The sequence below is a fragment of the Narcine bancroftii genome, chromosome 5 (genome assembly GCF_036971445.1).
Source record: "Narcine bancroftii isolate sNarBan1 chromosome 5, sNarBan1.hap1, whole genome shotgun sequence".
Lineage (NCBI taxonomy): Eukaryota > Metazoa > Chordata > Chondrichthyes > Torpediniformes > Narcinidae > Narcine > Narcine bancroftii.
The window spans coordinates 12,229,498-12,248,540 of NC_091473.1; the positions used below are offsets into that span (position 1 = coordinate 12,229,498).

At 39.9% G+C, this 19,043-nt stretch overlaps 1 protein-coding gene across 4 annotated transcripts in view; it reads left to right on the forward strand.

Moving 5' to 3' along the window:
* Positions 1-19,043, forward strand: part of dnah1 (dynein, axonemal, heavy chain 1) — a 431,328-nt gene that overhangs the window by 193,440 nt on the left and 218,845 nt on the right. For all 4 annotated transcript variants that reach the window (XM_069936771.1, XM_069936773.1, XM_069936772.1 and 1 more), the window contains 9 exons: positions 258-446; positions 1,797-1,902; positions 3,902-4,015; positions 4,534-4,683; positions 5,633-5,719; positions 6,468-6,654; positions 11,309-11,400; positions 15,446-15,600; positions 17,112-17,289. In XM_069936771.1, the coding sequence (XP_069792872.1) occupies positions 258-446; positions 1,797-1,902; positions 3,902-4,015; positions 4,534-4,683; positions 5,633-5,719; positions 6,468-6,654; positions 11,309-11,400; positions 15,446-15,600; positions 17,112-17,289 (1,258 nt within the window). The remainder of the gene's footprint in view (positions 1-257; positions 447-1,796; positions 1,903-3,901; positions 4,016-4,533; positions 4,684-5,632; positions 5,720-6,467; positions 6,655-11,308; positions 11,401-15,445; positions 15,601-17,111; positions 17,290-19,043) is intronic.

The following is a 19,043-nucleotide window of genomic DNA, read 5'->3' on the forward strand; positions in this document are numbered from 1 at the left end:
ATTCCTTCTTCACTAAGGAGAATTTAACTTTTAGTGAATGCAAATATAATCTATAGTGGACATTTCTTGAATTCCCTTTAAATCAATTTTAGCTTTTAAAATAACAGCAAAGAAATAGCCCCTTAGTACAGTTCAACCATGTCGATTAAGGCGCCAACCTGAGCTAGTCCCATTTCACAAAATTCACAATTTTTTTTTTCTGCTGTATCGTCCGAATGGAATTTATGATGGAGTCTATCACTTTTCTTTGTTTTCAGATGCTACCTCACATTGACTGGTGCTCTCCACCTTAAATTTGGTGGAGCACCAGCTGGTCCTGCTGGCACAGGGAAAACAGAAACTACCAAAGATTTGGGGAAAGCCCTTGCAATACAGACAGTGGTTTTCAACTGCTCTGACCAACTTGACTTCTTAGCAATGGGCAAATTTTTTAAAGGTTTGGCCAGGTAAGGAATAAAATGTGCAATGGTGCAGGACATTGGTATTCCCAGATTCAATATTATGAATGGCTAGTAGGATCTTAATATCATTCACCTTAGAACATAAAACATTCTTGTTCAATAGAGAAATTTATCAGCAAAATTTGGGAGTAATGACTGTTGTGTGGGAAGGGAAAAGTTCGGTGGGTTCAAAGGATAATGGGTCTAGACACAGGCTGAATGCAGAAACAATCTTTATTAAAACACATGTAAGAGGATCACAACGGGGATAACACACAAGAATTATCAATCCTACAACACAATGCAAACAGTCACATCAAACTTGATCACATTGGGGTCACCACTGTAGTTGTTTGTGAGTTGTACAAACACTAAATTTAATTGTTTAAAAATTCGGTACAAAGATTAAATTTAATATATCGACAGTTCAGTTCAGAAGTCGTCGTCAGCCAAAATAACTGCCACCCAGCCTCGCTTTTGCATCTCCTCTCAATGATGACACTGATGTCCAGCTCGTCGATGTTCCAGCTCCCCTCTCGCGAGAGACTGTACCTCCAAACGGCAGTTCAAGATCTAAGTGGCACAATCTGCCACAATACAAACATAAATATGGCATGGATGAAACAATCCCTTAAGCCAAGGATACCATTCAATGGCTGATATATGCCTCAGCTATATTCCTGACTGGTCCTCATAACTCCTGATTGCCCTAAGATCTAAATCTGTCCCAAGCTTCAACTATTTTAAAATGGAGGTGTAATTTTTGAATACTCATTATTTCTTTTCTACATAATCAAGCACCACATACACTAAGTACAAGTACTAGCATTACAAGTTCCTATTCATTTTTGCAATTATTTAACAATCAAAAATCAGAAAACACTGATTAAAATTGATTGTCAAAAGAACCATAAGTAACAAGAAAAAATATATTTGTTATGACTGCAACTGTTGTGTTCTAGATTGCATTAGCCAAAAGAGTGATAGAATCATATTTAAAATTAAAATAAATACTCAAAGGGAATAGATTTATAAAGCTAATCTGGAACGAGAAGAGGGTTAGAATAAATTGACTGGCCTTTCAAAGAGTGAGCGCAGGAATGCTGAGCTAGATGCTCTCTTTGTTGTATGACTTCCTTTGTCTCTCATTTACCTGTGAGCTTTGAATGTGCACTGACCCGAGTGTACGTGGAATAATGATATACTGTATCACTAGTTTTGCACACAGCTGAATGTTAAATTCACTCTCTCCTCATTTCCATCACTTATTATTTTCTAAAGTCCAGATGGACAATTTGTTATATTTCTTACAGATTAATAAGTTCTAGATAATAGTTTCTTTCTGTGCTTTTTCAGCTCTGGAGCCTGGGCTTGTTTCGATGAGTTTAATCGAATTGATATTGAAGTGTTATCTGTGGTAGCACAACAGATCACAACCATTCAGAAAGCGCAGCAACAACGGGTAAGCTAAACTCATGATTTTGCTGTGTTTTTGCTATCTTATCTTGCAGACTGATAGGCAAAGTCAAGATCATTTATACCTTTTAAACAAATTAGAATTGGAGGATAGGGGTTCATTGATTCACAGTGAGGAAATGTACAAAAATCAATATATGGCAGCCAGCCTAGCTCAAGAGACAGAAAAAGGGCTACATATTAATAATATTTCCATGTGCACAATTTTATTAAAAACTAAATATATCAGGCTTTGATCAAATTAATAACTTTTTGAAAACTGTTAAATGTGCAAAAATATAATGAATCACGTATACAGAAATTGATCACTATTCTAAGAAGTCCATTTGGACACCAATTTTATTTATGAAACCATTGCCTGGAATTTATGGTCAGCAGTAAAAACTCAAGATTCACGTACACAAAGTACACAAAATTTATTTTTCTTTTATTGCCTTTTAAAGGCATACAAAGAGGCACCACTAGTCCGGTGCCCCAATTAAATTGAGAAAGATAAGTTGAAGAGAGTCCCATCAGAGTGTCCCTGGATCCCTCCACCTCCTCTGATGCCATCAGCTCCTGCACCTGTCCAGGCTCCAGTTCTGCCCACTCTCCTGTCCACTCCAGCACAAGGTATCCAAGTCACCTTCCTCGGCATCTGGTTCCAACCCCAACCCGCTATTGCAATTCGGAAGCTGTGAAACACCCTCTTGTCCTGCTGTCACTGTTCAACTTGTCAAAGATTCTGAAAGTCCATTTTATATTTGCATCAGCAACTGTAGAAAAAGGTCATCTACAATTATCATATATTTGATGAAAAATTAGGTGTTCAATGAACTAGTAGAACTTGAGAATTTGCAGAAGCTGGTCTTCAGATTTTTCTGGTGGACGTTTCTTTGCTAAACTGCTTTGCAATAGGATTGGAACCTTAAGTCAGCCATTCTCAATCTTTTTTTTGGCAATGGACCCCCCCCCACCCCCACCAGGATTCTGCTCAAAGTTTATGGGCCCCCTTCCCTTTCTACTGTGCTTCTCTCCTATCGACTACATAAAAATAGCATAAACATTTTTAAGTAACGTGAGGTGAAAAGAAAACCAGGCTTTTACTTAAATGTGCTATACCTCCCGGGGCAAAGGGCCCTCATATGTTAATGCAGAAACAGATTTGTGCCTGGGATCGAAGCCTGTACCATCCATGAAAACACAATGATGATATAAAATCATGAGTAACATTAATTAGGTATTGTATATGCCTAGTTGCCTCTGTGTGTGGGCATGCATGCCATAATTTCCTGAAAAGGGTGGCCATTCCAAAAGGAGGACATGGTCATAGGTACAGTGTGCATGCATTTGTTGTTTTTGCAATACTGTTTAAATCTTATTTAAAAAATATAATTTTTTTAAAACATACTATGTGTGTGTGTGTGTGTGTGTGTGTGTGTGTGAGTATGTATATATAGTAACCTATGACCATGGCCTCTTTTGGAATGGCCACCCTATCTGAAGTATGTTAATTATGTAAAGTGATGCTTTAATTAATGTTCCATTAATACACAATACATTGATGTGGCAGTTAGTACTGTTCCCTCACAGCTCCAGAGACTTGGATTCATTCCTGACCTCCAGTGCTGATTGTGTGGGATTTACATATTCTCCTTGTGACTGTAGATTTTCTCCCATGTCACAAGCACAAGCCAGTTTGTAGGTTATTGACAATGATAATTACCACAAATGCCAGTGGGGAGTTGCTTGGGGGATGGGGGGAGAGGGGGTGGTGGTAGCAGGAGAATAAGCTGATAGGTAGTTCTTGGAAATACAAGATTTTGTACACTGGTGTTGATAGGCTGAAGGGCCTATTTATATGCTTGCTCTCTCACTATTACATAGCAAGTATTGTACTGACTTGTACGTGCATATACTTCCTAACATTTTATGGAAGAGCAATGAGTGATTGTGCAGTCTTGTTATCTCAGAAATCTGCTTCATTGCCTTGATTATCTTCACAGGTTGATCGTTTTATGTTTGAAGGAATTGAGATTCCACTGATGGCATCTTGTGCTGTCTTCATTACCATGAACCCTGGCTATGCTGGTCGTACAGAGTTACCTGACAATCTTAAGGTAGGCAAGAGTTTTAACTGCTGAACATGCTTGCAATTTAGTTAGTGCACCTGTATTGTTGAAAGAGCAATATTATAGCATGTTGGCAGGATCAGGAGTTGGTGGATACACCTCTTACCTTCCCTCTCCTGTCAGAGAGCTGCATTCTCCCAGATAACCTCAGCTTTTTTCTCCCCTCCCATCTGCATACACCTATGACCTCTTACCTGTTAGCCTGTGCTCCTCTCCTCTGCCCCTTCCTTCCTCCTTTCCTCCTTCTTCCTTCCCTTACTTTTTATTCAGGTGCCTGTCTGTTTTAGCTTGTACCTGACAAAGACCCAAGGCCAGAAACATTGGTTACCCTTTACTTCCTGTGAATGCTGCGTGGCCTGCTGAGTTTCTCCAACATGCTTATGCTCTGGTCCTGAAATGTTAAGAGAATTATTATTATTTCAAGTACCATCTAACATATTCTGTTTTGGAATACTTTAAAGTGCATGCTCATGATCTTTTTAAATTTAAAGTTTTGTGTTGTTTAGGCTTTATTCAGGCCTGTGGCAATGATGGTTCCTGATTATGCCATGATCGCTGAGATTTCTCTGTATTCCTTTGGATTCAGCAATGCAAAAGTCCTCGCAAAGAAAATCACCACAACTTTCAAACTATCCAGTGAGCAACTCAGCTCACAGGTAAATTAACAGTTGAAAAGTAACAATATTATTATTGCGTTTTAACCACTCAATACATTTTTTAATCTTTCCATTCTGAACCAGGCTGGATTATCTGAAGAAAATTCTACTTTATTTTCTGAATTAATATGATGTGAAATCTATGTAACTTTTCATTACATCTGAGACTATCATAATAAAAGTAGCTCTTGCCTGTTCTTCTTCCCCATTACTCCATTTGTTTAAATAATGCATTTTGCAACTTGATTCATCCACTTAACTTAAAACAAAAATGACAACTGTGGAGAAGTCTGTGACTTGCCAATCACCATCTTTCATTGCAACTTTCCCAAGACCTGGTGCTCCCCGTCCCAAGAAAACCAGATAAATATTGTATAGGTAGCCTCAGATTGTTGCATAAATGAATATGGGTGCCTATAACTGCATTATTTCCTTCCACTCTCCTCTCAACTCATTAACTAGTTGAGACAGGAAAAGTACTTAATCTTGTCCCTTCTGCATCTTTCAATTTAATAATTTTCCTCTCCATTTTATTGGGTAAACTCTCTAACAGCTTGAATAAATGCTGGAAACACTCCATGTATCAAGTAGCTTCTACTGTGCTGAAAACAGTTCATGTTTCAGACCAATGACCTGTTGACAGAATTGCTGGTGTTAATTCTGCTCCTCTTATTGAAGCTGTCCAATTGCTGAGTATTTTCACTACCTTTATTCTTCAGCTACCATTTTGTTTTGTCCATGAAATGTTTAATTCATATATATATACAATTTCTGAGTCATTGACAATTAACTTCATTGATTGTGGTAAGAAATGACTTCAAAACTATGTCAAAAATGACTTCATAACTTCTTATTAGTTGCATTCCTTTTCTATCATGATCAACTTTAATAGAAAACCAAATAGTTTGTCAAAGATTAATTTGAATATTAATTAATGTCTCTACTTTAGGATCATTATGACTTTGGGATGAGAGCTGTAAAAACTGTGATTTCTGCAGCAGGGAACCTTAAGAGAGAAAATCCTGATATGGATGAGGTAAAAGAACTACTGGAATAGAGTTTTAGTGCAAAAGTAGGAAATCATTCAACAGCCCCAATGTTTGGAATTATTAATAGCAAGAAATGAATACACTACATATTGAATAACTCATGAAACTGAATTTTGTATTAAATTGCAAATCCAGTCATGCATATAGATTGCTTGACAACCAGTAAATAATACATGGAATTAGCTAATGTTTTTATATATAAAAACAGCTATGTGGCATGGAGAATAATAGAAAACCAGCATATTATACTGATATAGAATAGATGATATAACTGCTTAGAATAACTTTGAGTGATTGCATAAAGATTATGGAGAAAATATTCTACAGATATTACTTCATAGTTATGTATGATATACAGTGTGTATTTAAAGGATGATAAATTTAAATTATTTACATACATTATTTACATACATTATTTGCATAAATCTTTGTCCGTGAAGCCAAGCCAAAGATTTAAAGGATGATAAATAAGTTTATATGGATTAATAGTGGTAGTCAATAAATGATCAGCTATTTAGCTAATGTATCTGAAAAACATGGATTGGGCATTTTTATGAGCTAGAACAGTAGAGTGAGCAATAATCTGTTTTTGCTCCTTTCCTTTGGAATGAAAAGAAGATATGGACCCATATAGAATTAAACTGGAGTTAAATATGAAAGCAATATCAATGCAATTCACATATCATGTGTTTCTTGGCCAGGTTTTATTAAGCTAACAGCTATGGTGCGTTTTAGGAGCTGATATGTCTGAGAGCAATCCGTGATGTGAATGTGCCCAAGTTCCTGCAAGATGATCTCAAGCTCTTCAGTGGGATTGTGTCAGATCTCTTCCCTGAGATTAAGGAAGAACCCGTTGACTATGGTATTCTGGAGCAATCCATTCGTAAAACATGTACCAAGAAAAATCTGAAAGATGTTGATGGTTAGTTAATTTCCAAGCAATAAATCTCTTTAAAGCAATTGCAATAGGGCACGAGGAGAATGTTATAATCTTACAATTCACAATTGAAACCTGACCTAAAAAATAATTTGTGTATATTATTTAACCTTTTCAGGAAATTGTGACTGAAGATTAGGAATAAGCCATGGAACAGTTCAATTTGAAAAAAAATCATGAATTATTTGTCAGCTCTTGACCAGACAATTAGAACTGAATGTGTGTTGTATACCAATGCATAATCCTAGAACTACAGCACACAAAGGAATATTCGAGATGAAGTCTAATGTTTTATATTTTAAAAAAATGATTGTTGAAGCTTTGATCATCCAGCATGAGTAGGGGCCTGGCTAAATGAGGAGGGGAAGAAATATTCGGCCCTGGACACTTTCTCCCCTCCTCTCCTCCAACCCTCAAAGTCTTTTGAGGCAAAGCTTACACTTTCACCTTTTCAAGACTCAATATGTCCTGAGGTTGCAATTTTCAATGTTAAAGGAGACAAAGGCTACCAGTGTGGAAGTAGTTGAAACCCACATAAGGGGAGCAATAATTGAGGGACAGTAAAAGAGTGTCTCACAGAACTCTTGTCAAAGAGAGGAGAAAAGCCATCAAAGCCAGCATGTCTTGAACATAGTTCACAGTGAAGTACTAAACTAGAACTGATAACGCTTGTGCCCACTTATCATCGCACCAAGCCCCTCTCGTCATCTCCAACTTCACCTTATTAGCTCAATTTCCTCCACTTGAGCCCTTTCTCTCTCTCTCTCTCTCTCTCTCTCTCTCTCTCTGTTTCCTTCTTCCCTCCCTCCCCCTCCCCCTTTATTTGACATTTGCCAATCAACACCTTTGCTTCCCCTTCTACATGTCATCCTTCACTCCCTACCAGGATCAGCATCCCCCCCACTCCCCCCTTGCCTTGTCTTCATTATACTGCCTATCTCTGCATTCTCAGTCTTAATGAAGGGTCTAGCTCAAAACATTGACCATTTTATTTCTCCCACTGACGTTGCTTGACCTTTTGAATTCCTCTTTTAACATGAGGAGTATAGATAGAGTGAATGCAAGCAGGCTTTTTCCACTGATGTTGTGAGACAAGAAATAGAGGACATGGGTAAAGGATGAAAGGAGAAATGTTTAAATGGAACATTAAGTAGAACTCCACTATTGCAACGTTCGGCTGAAAGCACATACCCCTATGTTTCAGGGATACATACTTCAACTGGCAATTCATCTTGGCAGCAGTAGACAAATCTCTGCTGGGCGCAGACTTCCTCTGGGTGCATTCATTGCTGGTCAACCTGCAAGGCAAATGCCTGGTCCATGCACAAATGTTTGAAAATGTGCCTCTAGGCAAGTCCAACGAACCGGCCACACAACTGGCCACAGTGCAGACCATCGACAACTGCTATGCTCGCCTGCTTGTGGATTTTCCAGCCATTCTGCGCCCCCAGTTCTCCTTCACGCAGTCACCATATGTTATTCAACGCCACATCCAGACCACTAGTCCCCGCAATTCACTCGCAAGCCTGCAGGCTGGCACTGGATAAGCTCAAGCTGGCTAAGGAAGATTTCACCCGCATAGAGGAGTTGAGTATGATCCACAGGTCCGACAGCCCATGGTCCTCACCCCTATATGTGGTGCCGAAATCCACTGGCTGATGGCAACCATCGGGTGACTACCGCTGCCTTAATGAGGCTACAGTCCGAGACCGCTATCCAATACCCCACAGCTAGGATTTCACAGTGAATCTTAATGGTGTGAGGCTATTCTCCAAGGTCAACCTGAGTCGGGGTACCATCAGATACCGGTTCATTCAGACAATGTATGAAAGACAGCCATAATTGTCCCCTTTGGCCTGTACAAGTTCCTCCAAATACCTTTTGGACTCAAGAGTTTGGCACAGTCATTCCAGCCACTGATAAATGCAGTGGTGCGTGACCTCCCCTTCCTATTCATTTACCTAGATGACATATTGTTTGTGAGCAGCACGCCAGAGGAGTATATGGCCCACCTTTGACCGGCTATCCCACTTTGGCTTCACGATCAACCCAACAAAATGCCAGTTTAACTGCAAGCAGATTGTTTTCCTGGGACACTGCATCACCACACAGGAGGCAGTACCTCTACCCGACCAGGTGGACCCCATCCGCCATTTCCCCAAGCCTGACATGCTCAAAGGCCTACAGGAGTTTGTGGGGATGGTCAACTTTTACAACATGTTCATCCCCAACACCACCGCCATCATGTGCCCCCTTTTTGATCTGATATCCACTTCCACAAAAGATCTCAACTGGACTGACGACTCAACCTCTGCTTTTGAAGCCACTAAGGAGTCCCTTGCCTCGGCCGGAATATTCATGCGCCCACTCATGGACTCATCCACAGTACTCATAGTGGACACATCCAGCACAGTGGTGGGCACCATCCTTGATCAAAGGGTCGACTACTCATGGAGGCCCCAACCTTCTTCAGCCTGCACCTTCACCTGCCAGAATGCAAATACAGTGCTTCCGACAGGGAGCTCCTCGCCCTGTACCTTCTTGTCCACCATTTCCGCTACTTTCTGAAAGGCAGAGATTTCACGGTCTACACTGACCACATGCCACTAACCTTCACCTTCAGCAAGGTCTTTGACCCATGGTCCACCTGGCAGCAGTGACACCTGTTGTACATCTCCGAATTCACTACCTCAGTCCGCCACCTCCTGGGAAAATGCAACATCATCACTGATCCCCTTTCCAGACCAGCCATCTGCTCCCTCTCGCAGGGCATTGACTACCACAAATTGGCCTGAGCACAACAGTCTGTCCTGGAGATAGACTGCTTCCGCTTGGCTGTCACGGGCCTCTACCTGCAGGACCTCCCTTTGCACCCTGGCTAGGACACCATCCTCTGTGATGTCTCCACTGGCTCTCCTTGCCCAGTGGTTCCGGCGAAATGGCAAAAGTCGGTATTCAACCTCATACGTGGTTTGTCACACTGCTCCATCTGCACAATGTTCTGCTTCGTTTGACATGGTCTCCTCAAACAGGTCATTCAGTGGGCATGCACCTGCCGAGACTACCGGATGGTGAAGGTACAAACCCACACCCATCCGTGCCCCCACCCCCCAGCAGTTCCAGCTGGCCTCCTGCCATTTCCAGTATGTCCATGTGGACATTGTTGGCCTACTGCCCTTCTCACGGGGCAACTACAACTTCCTCACCATGGTCGATAGGTACGCCTGTTGTTCTGAGGCCTCACCCCTCCTGGACATGGCCTCAGACACCTGTGCAAGAGCTTTCCTGACCACCTGAGTAGCCTGTTTCGCCATTCCCTCTGACAACACCACTGATCAGGGCATGCAATTCACATCCTCGCTGTAGACTGAATTATCTAAACTCCTGGGGACACAACTCTACCACACAACCGCCTATCACCTGCAGTCCAATGGCCTGGTGGAGCGTTTCCATTGGCATCTCAAGGCTGCCCACATGGAGCACCTCAAAGGATCAGGTTGGTCGGATCATCACTGCCCCAGAGGAGATCTGCACACTTCCATCACAGAACTCTTGTATGGACCAGTCCTTACTGTCCCAGGACAGTTCCTTCCCCCAGACAGTAGTCCAGCACAGGACAAGGAAGCCACACTTATACATGCCCGAGAGGCTGGGATCTCTCGCCCCACTCACCCCCCTCATACACCGCGGTATATCAGCCTCCCATATCCCCCATGATTTAATGTCTTGTTATCATGTCTGCATCTCCAATGGCCTTACAAGGGGCCCTACAGAGTGCTCCAATGGACGAGCTCAACTTTCACACTCGCCATTGGCGACAGGGAGGAGTGTTTCACAGTCAACCTCCTGAAGCCGGCTCATTTGCAGAAGCCAGTGTGCATGGGCAGGCCTCCGAAGTGCCAGATCGACACTGGTGCCAGCTCTGGTGGGGGCAGGGGTTGTTGTGTGGTGACCTGCAACTTTGCTGTAACAAACAGGCCCAGCTTGTTACGTGTGGTGAGCGGGACAGTCACAGCAAAGATGGCGACGCGCACCCTTTTCCACCCCAGAGCGGAAGTTGGTGTGCACGCTTGGGTCGGCATGATGCGAGTGGCGGGGCAGCTGCGCAGTCCAAATGCCAGGTCTTTAAGCGAGCGCACAGTTTAAATAAACACTCTGCTGCGAAACTCGAGTCAACAGCCTACGTCTCCAGTCTGTTCACCTGCTCTCGTGCAGCACGCTACAGATTCTTATTTAATGGAACTAATAAATTATTTAAAATAAGGTTTGGAATAAACGTGAAATATTGTTCACTTTTATATAAAAAGAAAGACCTTATCATTATAATATATCAGATTATTGAGATAATAAAAATGAGGGCTGGGAATTTGCTGATGAAACCATGAAATTTCATTTTTCCACTGTGCTTTCAGCTGGAGTTCAATACATGCATCTGATAATTTTCCAACTATTCATCTTAATTGGATACAAAATTGTACACCATGCAATTTAAATTTGTCATATGTACTCCCACTGGTAAAGCACTCTGTTAGTAGCTGAAAGCCACAAATCTAGCCTTATGTTGGCATGTTTAAATTTTCTTGAGAACTTTATATTAATAATTATTCAGCCTAAAGATGATGCCCTCTTCCTTATTCAGGTTTTGTGACCAAGTGCATTCAGTTATACGAAACCATAGTGGTTCGGCATGGACTAATGTTGGTTGGTCCTTCAGGATCTGGAAAAACAAAGGTAGGACACATCCTGTTGAAATATTTTTGTATCATACAATATTTAGTCATCAAAACAGCATTGCATTATACAATGTTGACATTATACAATGTCTTTTGCCCAATGATGGTTGTGGGCTGCATTCTGTGTCACTTATCTTACCATCTTAAAACAGCACTGCTATCTGCCTTTAAACTAAACTAACTCTTCATATTACCTCAATGTAGTAAAGAAGATTTGAAACACACAAATATGGGAAATACTGCCACGTTAAAAGATTTCCAGATGAAAAGTTCACCTATTCTGATATGGCATGCTTGTTTTCCTAGATGTGCAACATAGCTATTGTAAAGCATTCCTATTGGTAAAAAAAATTTAACTAGCACCTACATCTGATGCAGTGAACTTGAACTTGTGTGGGCCAAAATTGTGATCTGATTGTTACCTCATTTTAGCTTTTCAATACAAAAATCTTCTGTATGTATCAAAAGTATCTAAAAATACACATATACATACTTAGATAGTTTTGAAATTTGTGGGACAATCCTTCATAACTTTGGAGTTTTTAAAGGTCATTCTCCAAACCTGTACTTAAGGACAGCATTGTGTGCTCTGAATGCTCACAGCAATAAATACACCCCATTGCCTTAGAAACTTTTTACTTGAGATGTGTAACAGGAAATGAATTACACAAATCATTATATATAGTAAAGTTATGTAAGTGTATGGAAATTTGTCTTACGATATATTTTGTATGATTTGAGATAGTTCCACTTTATATTTGTAGAAATATTGTTTTAAATGGGTATTAGGGACTATGGTTAAACAATGCTGATTTCAATGCATCAATATTTTTCTTCTATCGTGGACTGCCTGTACCACAGCAACGATGATCTGCTGTTATGTAGAGATATACAATTCCAATGAGATGACCTTTTGTGGGTGACAAACAAAGCTTGTGTTCCAAAAAAAAGCCTTCATGGCCAAATAAGTTGATCATCGAGGTATTTTAAAAAGCACCTTAGAAGTGGAGAGGAACTAGAAGGTTTTCTCAGAACTTATGATCGAGACAGCTTAAGACAGAGGTGCCAATGTTGAGGCAGTTAAACCTTCCAATTTTTAAAATTTTTAATTGTATTTGAATTTGAATTGTTTATTGTGATGTATACCAAGAGATTGGTGAAGAGCTTTGTTTGCATCCAGTGAAGTCAACTTATGTGGTGCAATAATAAATGTGGGGTGTAGTGTTACAATTAGTCAAAGACAAAGTGCCAAAGTGCACAATATAGAGAATAATAGTTAAAATAGAGGAAAGGCATCATCTTTTATCAGCAAGAGGTCCATTTAAGAAGTCCTCTATAAATAGGAACAAAATTGTCCTTGAATCTGGTGATTCATGTTTTCAATAAAAACACAAAAATGCTGGTGGAACTCAGCAGGTCTCACAGCTCTAGTTCATGTTTCAAGCTCATGTATCTTCTACCCAATGGAAGGAGGGAGAAGAGAATGTGACCAGGTTGGGACAGGACCTTTATATACTGAGTTAGTGGAAAGAAGATTGGTTTGTGTGATGGTCTGAGCATGAGACTAGAATATGGATTCCAGAGATCTCAATGGTTAAAGTGGGCATTATTGAGGTGGAGTTGTTCTGTTCATACTCATTTGCTTCTCCTTGTTTAAGTTGATATTTTCAACTTTTCTTCCTTATCTCATAATGCTCCTACATTACCTTGATGTGTTCCTTTCAAGAAATGCCTCTTCCTCTTGTCTATCCACTATGCTAATCCTTTTTTTCTCCTTTATTTTCTATTCTCCCCAATCTTTTAATCTATTTCATCTTGTTACAGAGTTCTGTGTTGTGTATTGGCCTATGTGTTGTGTGGTTTTGTGTTGAAAAGTGACAGTTTGCCTTAGAGAGCCAAGGTGAAGGTGGACTGCTGAGAAGTGGGAGACAGACTGACCATGTGCAGAAAATGATCTAAAGATTTCTGGACTTGGACGATGAACCACTACTGGGGTTGCTGTGGAGTGGAAGAAGGCCCAAAACATGAGTTGGGATTTCAAAAAGGGATGAACATTCTGAAGGCAGCCAGAAGGATCCAGACCAAGCCAGTTGTTCCTCTTTCTGCAAGCAACACAAGAAGACAACTTTGAATTTTGTGCTCTCTCTCTCTCAAAGATCTTTTGGCTTCAGTTTACCAAACAAACTGAATTTTGTTTATGATCTTTGCTTTGGTTGAGATCGAAATTTTGTGAGTCTTGTGTGTTTTGTGTTTGTTTTGTGTCTGTTTTTCTGTGGGCTGGTTGGAAACATAACTTAGACTTTAATTGCATATGTTATAGTTAGGCTGGGGAATTTATTAGTTTTACACTGTTATAGAAATTTGCATAGTAACCAATGGGCATTGTTATAAAAGGGGGGATTTTGAATTAAAGTTTGAAGGTGAATTTTTTGTTAATAAGGTAATTGTTCATCTTTACCCCTGTGTGATATGCCTTTTTTGTGGTAGCTGGTTTGATCTTGTAACAATCTCTAGACTTGCCTTTTTTCTCTTTCATTAAAATCTGTACACTCCTAATGAAGTAATTTAGAAGGTGTATTCAATCATGTTATATTTCTGCTTGCTTTGGGTTGTGGACCTGAAAAGTCACTCTGCAACATCTTTCTGAATCGATGTGCCTCAGCAGTTCCTATTTCCTTACCCAGCTTGTCTGATTCCCCAGAATTAGTTTTTTAGTACTAGTAACTGACCAATGTTCTTTTCAGGTCAATATGGCATCATGCTGGTATATGGTAATTCTAGGCTCATTGAGCACATGATTACAGGGGACACTCACATATATTGGCACAAAACTACAAAAGCCAAGTCAGTCCACATGTAATTAGGTTATGCTATTATTGACTCTAAGTTATAATACAATGTCACACTAGCCATATTTGCAATAATATGCCCTACTCACTTCACACCTACAACTGTGTGGCCCGGTACGACAATAACACCATCTACAAATTCACTGATGATCCCACAGTAGTGGGTTGTATAAAGGAAGGGGAGGAGTCAGCATGCAGGTTGGAGATCGAAAATCTGGCTGAATGGTGCACTCAATGTCACCAAAACTAAAACTAAGGAGCTGATTGTTGATTTCAGGAAAGGAAAGCCTGAGGTATACAATCCAGTGATCATTGGTGGATCAGAGGTGAGAGGGTGAGCAAATTTAAGTTCTTGGGAGTCACTTTCTTGCAGGATATTTCCTGGACCCAACACACTAATGATATCATGAAGAAAGCACTTCAGTGCCTCTACTTGCTCAGGAGTTTGCAGAGGTTTGGTATTTCACCAGAAACCCTGGCAAATTTCTATAGAGGTGTGGTGGAAAGGGTGCTGACTGGCTGCATCACGGTCTGGTATGTGGACACCAGTAAAGCCCTCCAAAATGTAGTGGTCACAGCCTAGGACATCACAGTCAAAACCCTCCCCACTATTGAGTACATCTATGAGAATGCTGCTGTTGGAGAGCAGCAGCAATCATCAAAGATCCATGCCACTCAGCACACGCTCAGTTCTCACTGCTGCCATCATAAAAAAAGGTATAGGTGCCACAAGACTTGCACCACCATGTTCAGCTGCTACCCCTCCGCCATCAGACTCCTCAATGACAAACTCATTCAGAGACTCATTTAAGGACTCTTACTTACGCACTTTATTGATTTTCTTTTTTATTCTCTCGATATTGCATAGTAAGTTTGTTTACATTTGTTATCTGTTTACAGTTCTTTATTTGTTTACATGTATACGCTGTGTACAGTTTTTTTGCACTACCAATTAATGGTAATTCTATTGCTCCCACAGGAAAAAGAATCTCGGGGTTGTATGTGATGTCTGACAATAAATCTGAAATCTAATCATTTTTTTTACAATAGCTGACATTTCCTTCAGCAATATACTGGCATTAAAACCAAAATCATTACAAAATTAGCATAAATTTACATTTATTTCTCTATAAGAATAGTTCAGCTCCTTAGAACATTGAGGTAGCATATCTAATTTGTTCCCTCTTTGCCTAGTGTTATGAAGTTCTAGCAGAAGCACTGACAGCTTTGAAGGGAAAAAGATCAGTTAGCGGAGAAAAGTATGAAAAGGTCTCTGTGTTTATTCTCAACCCCAAATCAATCACCATGGGCCAGTTGTATGGGGAATTTGACCTTTTAACTCATGAATGGTAAGTACAATTTTTTTTAGTCTTCACCATAGAGTTATATTGCTATGCAATGCTGTGTCCACAGATCTTTAACCTTCTCAGCAGAATTGAAATTCTGCAACAAATCTAATATTTAGATATCTTACTGGTGCAAGAAATTATAGATACTGTTACAGAATTGTTTAAATAAAACTGCATTGAACATCTTACATAAAGATATTATTACTCTGTTCTCAGATGTTTTACATTTATCATGGGGCCTTTCATTAAGTCCCAAAACACTTAAGGGATAATTAAAAAACTTTACAAAGTTATCACAATTGTAATGCAGCCACAGAGTTATACAGCACAAGAACAGGTCCTTCAGCCTACGCTATCCAAGCCAACCAAGTTGCCTACCTGAGCAAGTTCTATTTATTTGCAATTGGCCCATATCCCTTGAAGCCTTTCCTATCTATATTCCTGTCCAATTGCCTTTTAAATGTTGTAATTGTACTTGCCTCTACCACTTCTGGCCACTCATTGAGGAAAGTGTCCTTCATGTCTTCTTTAAATCTTTCCCTTCTCATCTTAAGTGAAGGCCTCTAGTTTTAGATCCCCCTGTCTTGGATTCACCTTATATTTGTCCCTCATCCTTTTATATGCCTCTAAAGGTTATCCTCAGCTTCCTTTCCTTCAGGGAAAAAAAGTCTTGATCAGGACTCCTGACCTGAAATGTGATTGAGCATTTTGATCAACGGATGCTGCTTGATCTGCTGAGTCTCTCCAGCTTCTCGTTGTTTACTCAAGATTCCAATACCTGCAGTTTTTGTGTTTCTCTTTTCCTTCTTCAGGGAATAAAGCACCAGCCTTAATCAGTCCCAGCCTTGCCAAATGTAAGCAGATCTGTCTCTCAGAATCATCTCCAGTAACCTTCCCACCATGGATGATAGTTGCACATGCTTGTCTTTTCCTTGCAGAGTTTCTTAAATAGGAGCACAATAGTAGCACCCTGGCAGAGATATTTGTATCATCATTAGCCACTGTCCAATTCCTCGTTCTGCACCCGCGGTTGAGGATAGTACAAATATCTCTGCCAGGTACCAGCATTTTTTTTCGCTAACCCCAGGGATTTAATCATCTTTCTGTGGTTTAAGACCACCAGCATATCTCTTTTGTAATGTGGATATGTTTCAAGACATTTTCCCTGAATTCCCTTACTTCAACAGCTTTCTCCTTAGTATAGTAACAATGAGGAAAAACAATAGGGAAAATAACAACCAAGTTCTGCATGGCAAGTACCTAGTAATCAGCAACATAAAGAACAGATAAACAATGTTAAGGAAAAAAATGGCTATATGCAGGAACTCCTATTTTCCAGTAGTGCTGAAGGATATTTATGATTATGTGGGATGATAGACGACGATTCAACTTAATGTCTTATCCAAGAGATCAAAACAATGACAATGCAAAATTTCATTAGCGTTGTGCCGGTCAGTATCAATTCAGAAAAGGACCTGATCACTACATACTGTATTCTTTGCCTTTTCCAGGACGGATGGCATTTTATCATCATTAATTCGAGTTGGAGCAGCAGCTATTGACCAAGTGAAAAAGTGGTACATGTTTGATGGGCCAGTAGATGCGATTTGGATTGAAAATATGAACACTGTCTTAGATGATAACAAAAAGCTCTGCCTCAGCTCAGGAGAAATAATCAAGCTCACCGAGGTAGGTAAACATAAAGAGTCATAGAGGTATACAGCACAAAACTGACCCTTTGGCTCAATTTGTCCATGCTGACCAAGATGGCATTCAGGGCCAGTCCCAATTGTCTAATGGAAATTTTGGAGAAACCCTATAGCTCTGCAATCAAACCGTTATGGGGAACAATGATGGAGTACAGTAATTGAGAGGCCAGTTCCTTGACCTGTCCCAGTAGAATGTAAATCAGATTTTTTGGTACTGCTCCTCATTTATCACAGCTAATAACTGTTAGGAGCAGAGAATTTATGGAATCCCTTTGAAATGAAGAGTTGGGGGCAGTGTCGTCCCAACTATCTGTGACATAATTAAATATCATCTGTGCACGTCATACAAAAGATAGTCAGGTGGGCTACATTTCAAAATAAATGACATGTGACCATCCTCATGATTATAAATTTTAAAATTTCTCTTAACAGAATCAATTCATACCTTTGCTTTGCACATTGTGTAAAATAAGAAAGGAGTGAGGCTGTAAAGCTGTCATTGGGCCAATGGTTATTACTCAGTCATGATATCAAAACATCTCAATTAAATCTGCTCTTTGGGGAACAATGCATAGCCTTCACACATAACTGAAGTCTTCAAGTTCCAGTACCATGTCAATATATCCCCTTTGCAGTCTCTCTAAGGCCTTGACTATTCCGAAAAAAATGCCCTAAAATGAATAACACTGTTCCTGCTGGAGCCTAATAGAAATATTTACAAATCCTCTGAGGCATCTTTGTTACTTTATTTGTCCCATTACCACTTTCTTTTTTGTTTGCACTATTTAATCACCCATGCCTTCCAAGCCCTCCCAGCAATGCCCCCTGCCTTCCCATCCCCTTCCCTCCTCTTGATTCTTTGCACTCTTTCCTTTCATCTTCTTGTCTTTGGTTTTGACCAATATCTGTTAACTTTTTTCAATTCCTATAAATGGACCTTGAGGCATAATTCTCTACTGTAGCTGCCTGTTATATCTCTAATATTTTCCAATTTTCATGAAAGGTCTTTGAACTAAAAAGTTAACCCCATTTCTCTCTCCACTGATGTTGCCTATTTATAAATCCAAGGGTCCTGTTGCTTTTTATCACCCTTCTCAACAAATTTTGCTGTCAAAGTCTCTCTTTTGTACTTAATTGCAAAATGTGCCTTTTAGAAGATAAATCTGATGTCTCTTAGTGATTAAACTTTTCACCTGTTAAAATTTCAATTTTTAAAAAGCTGAGCTCCCTAAGCCCTCTGGTTGAGATCCTCATAATTTAGGACACATACAATTGGGTTGGGAGAGACTGGAGCTATTACTGGGGAGCCAATAATAAACATAGCCACCAAGGTAGCTTCACTTACTCTATCTATCTATCTATAACTTTCTCTATGGAAACTCTTGGACAATTGGAAATTTCTCAGCTCTACTCGATATACCAGGCTATTCTATTCTTTTGCTATTATGTTCTAATCATTCACATCATCAATATTTCAAATATATTCTGTTTTTCTCTCCCTTTATTGCATCTCCAAATTAGTTCTCCCTTGCCTCTTCTTAAGAGGCAATGGGACCATTCTATTTTTCTTCTTGTTAATTTGATTTTCTCTCTTTTTATTGACTATCTTCTTTCTCATATTTTTCATCTGAAACATCTTCCTGCTATAACAAATGGGTGTCAACCTAAATATTATACTAACCTTCAAGGATGCTATCTGACCTTTTGAAAATTCACCACCAAGGATTCTGTTCT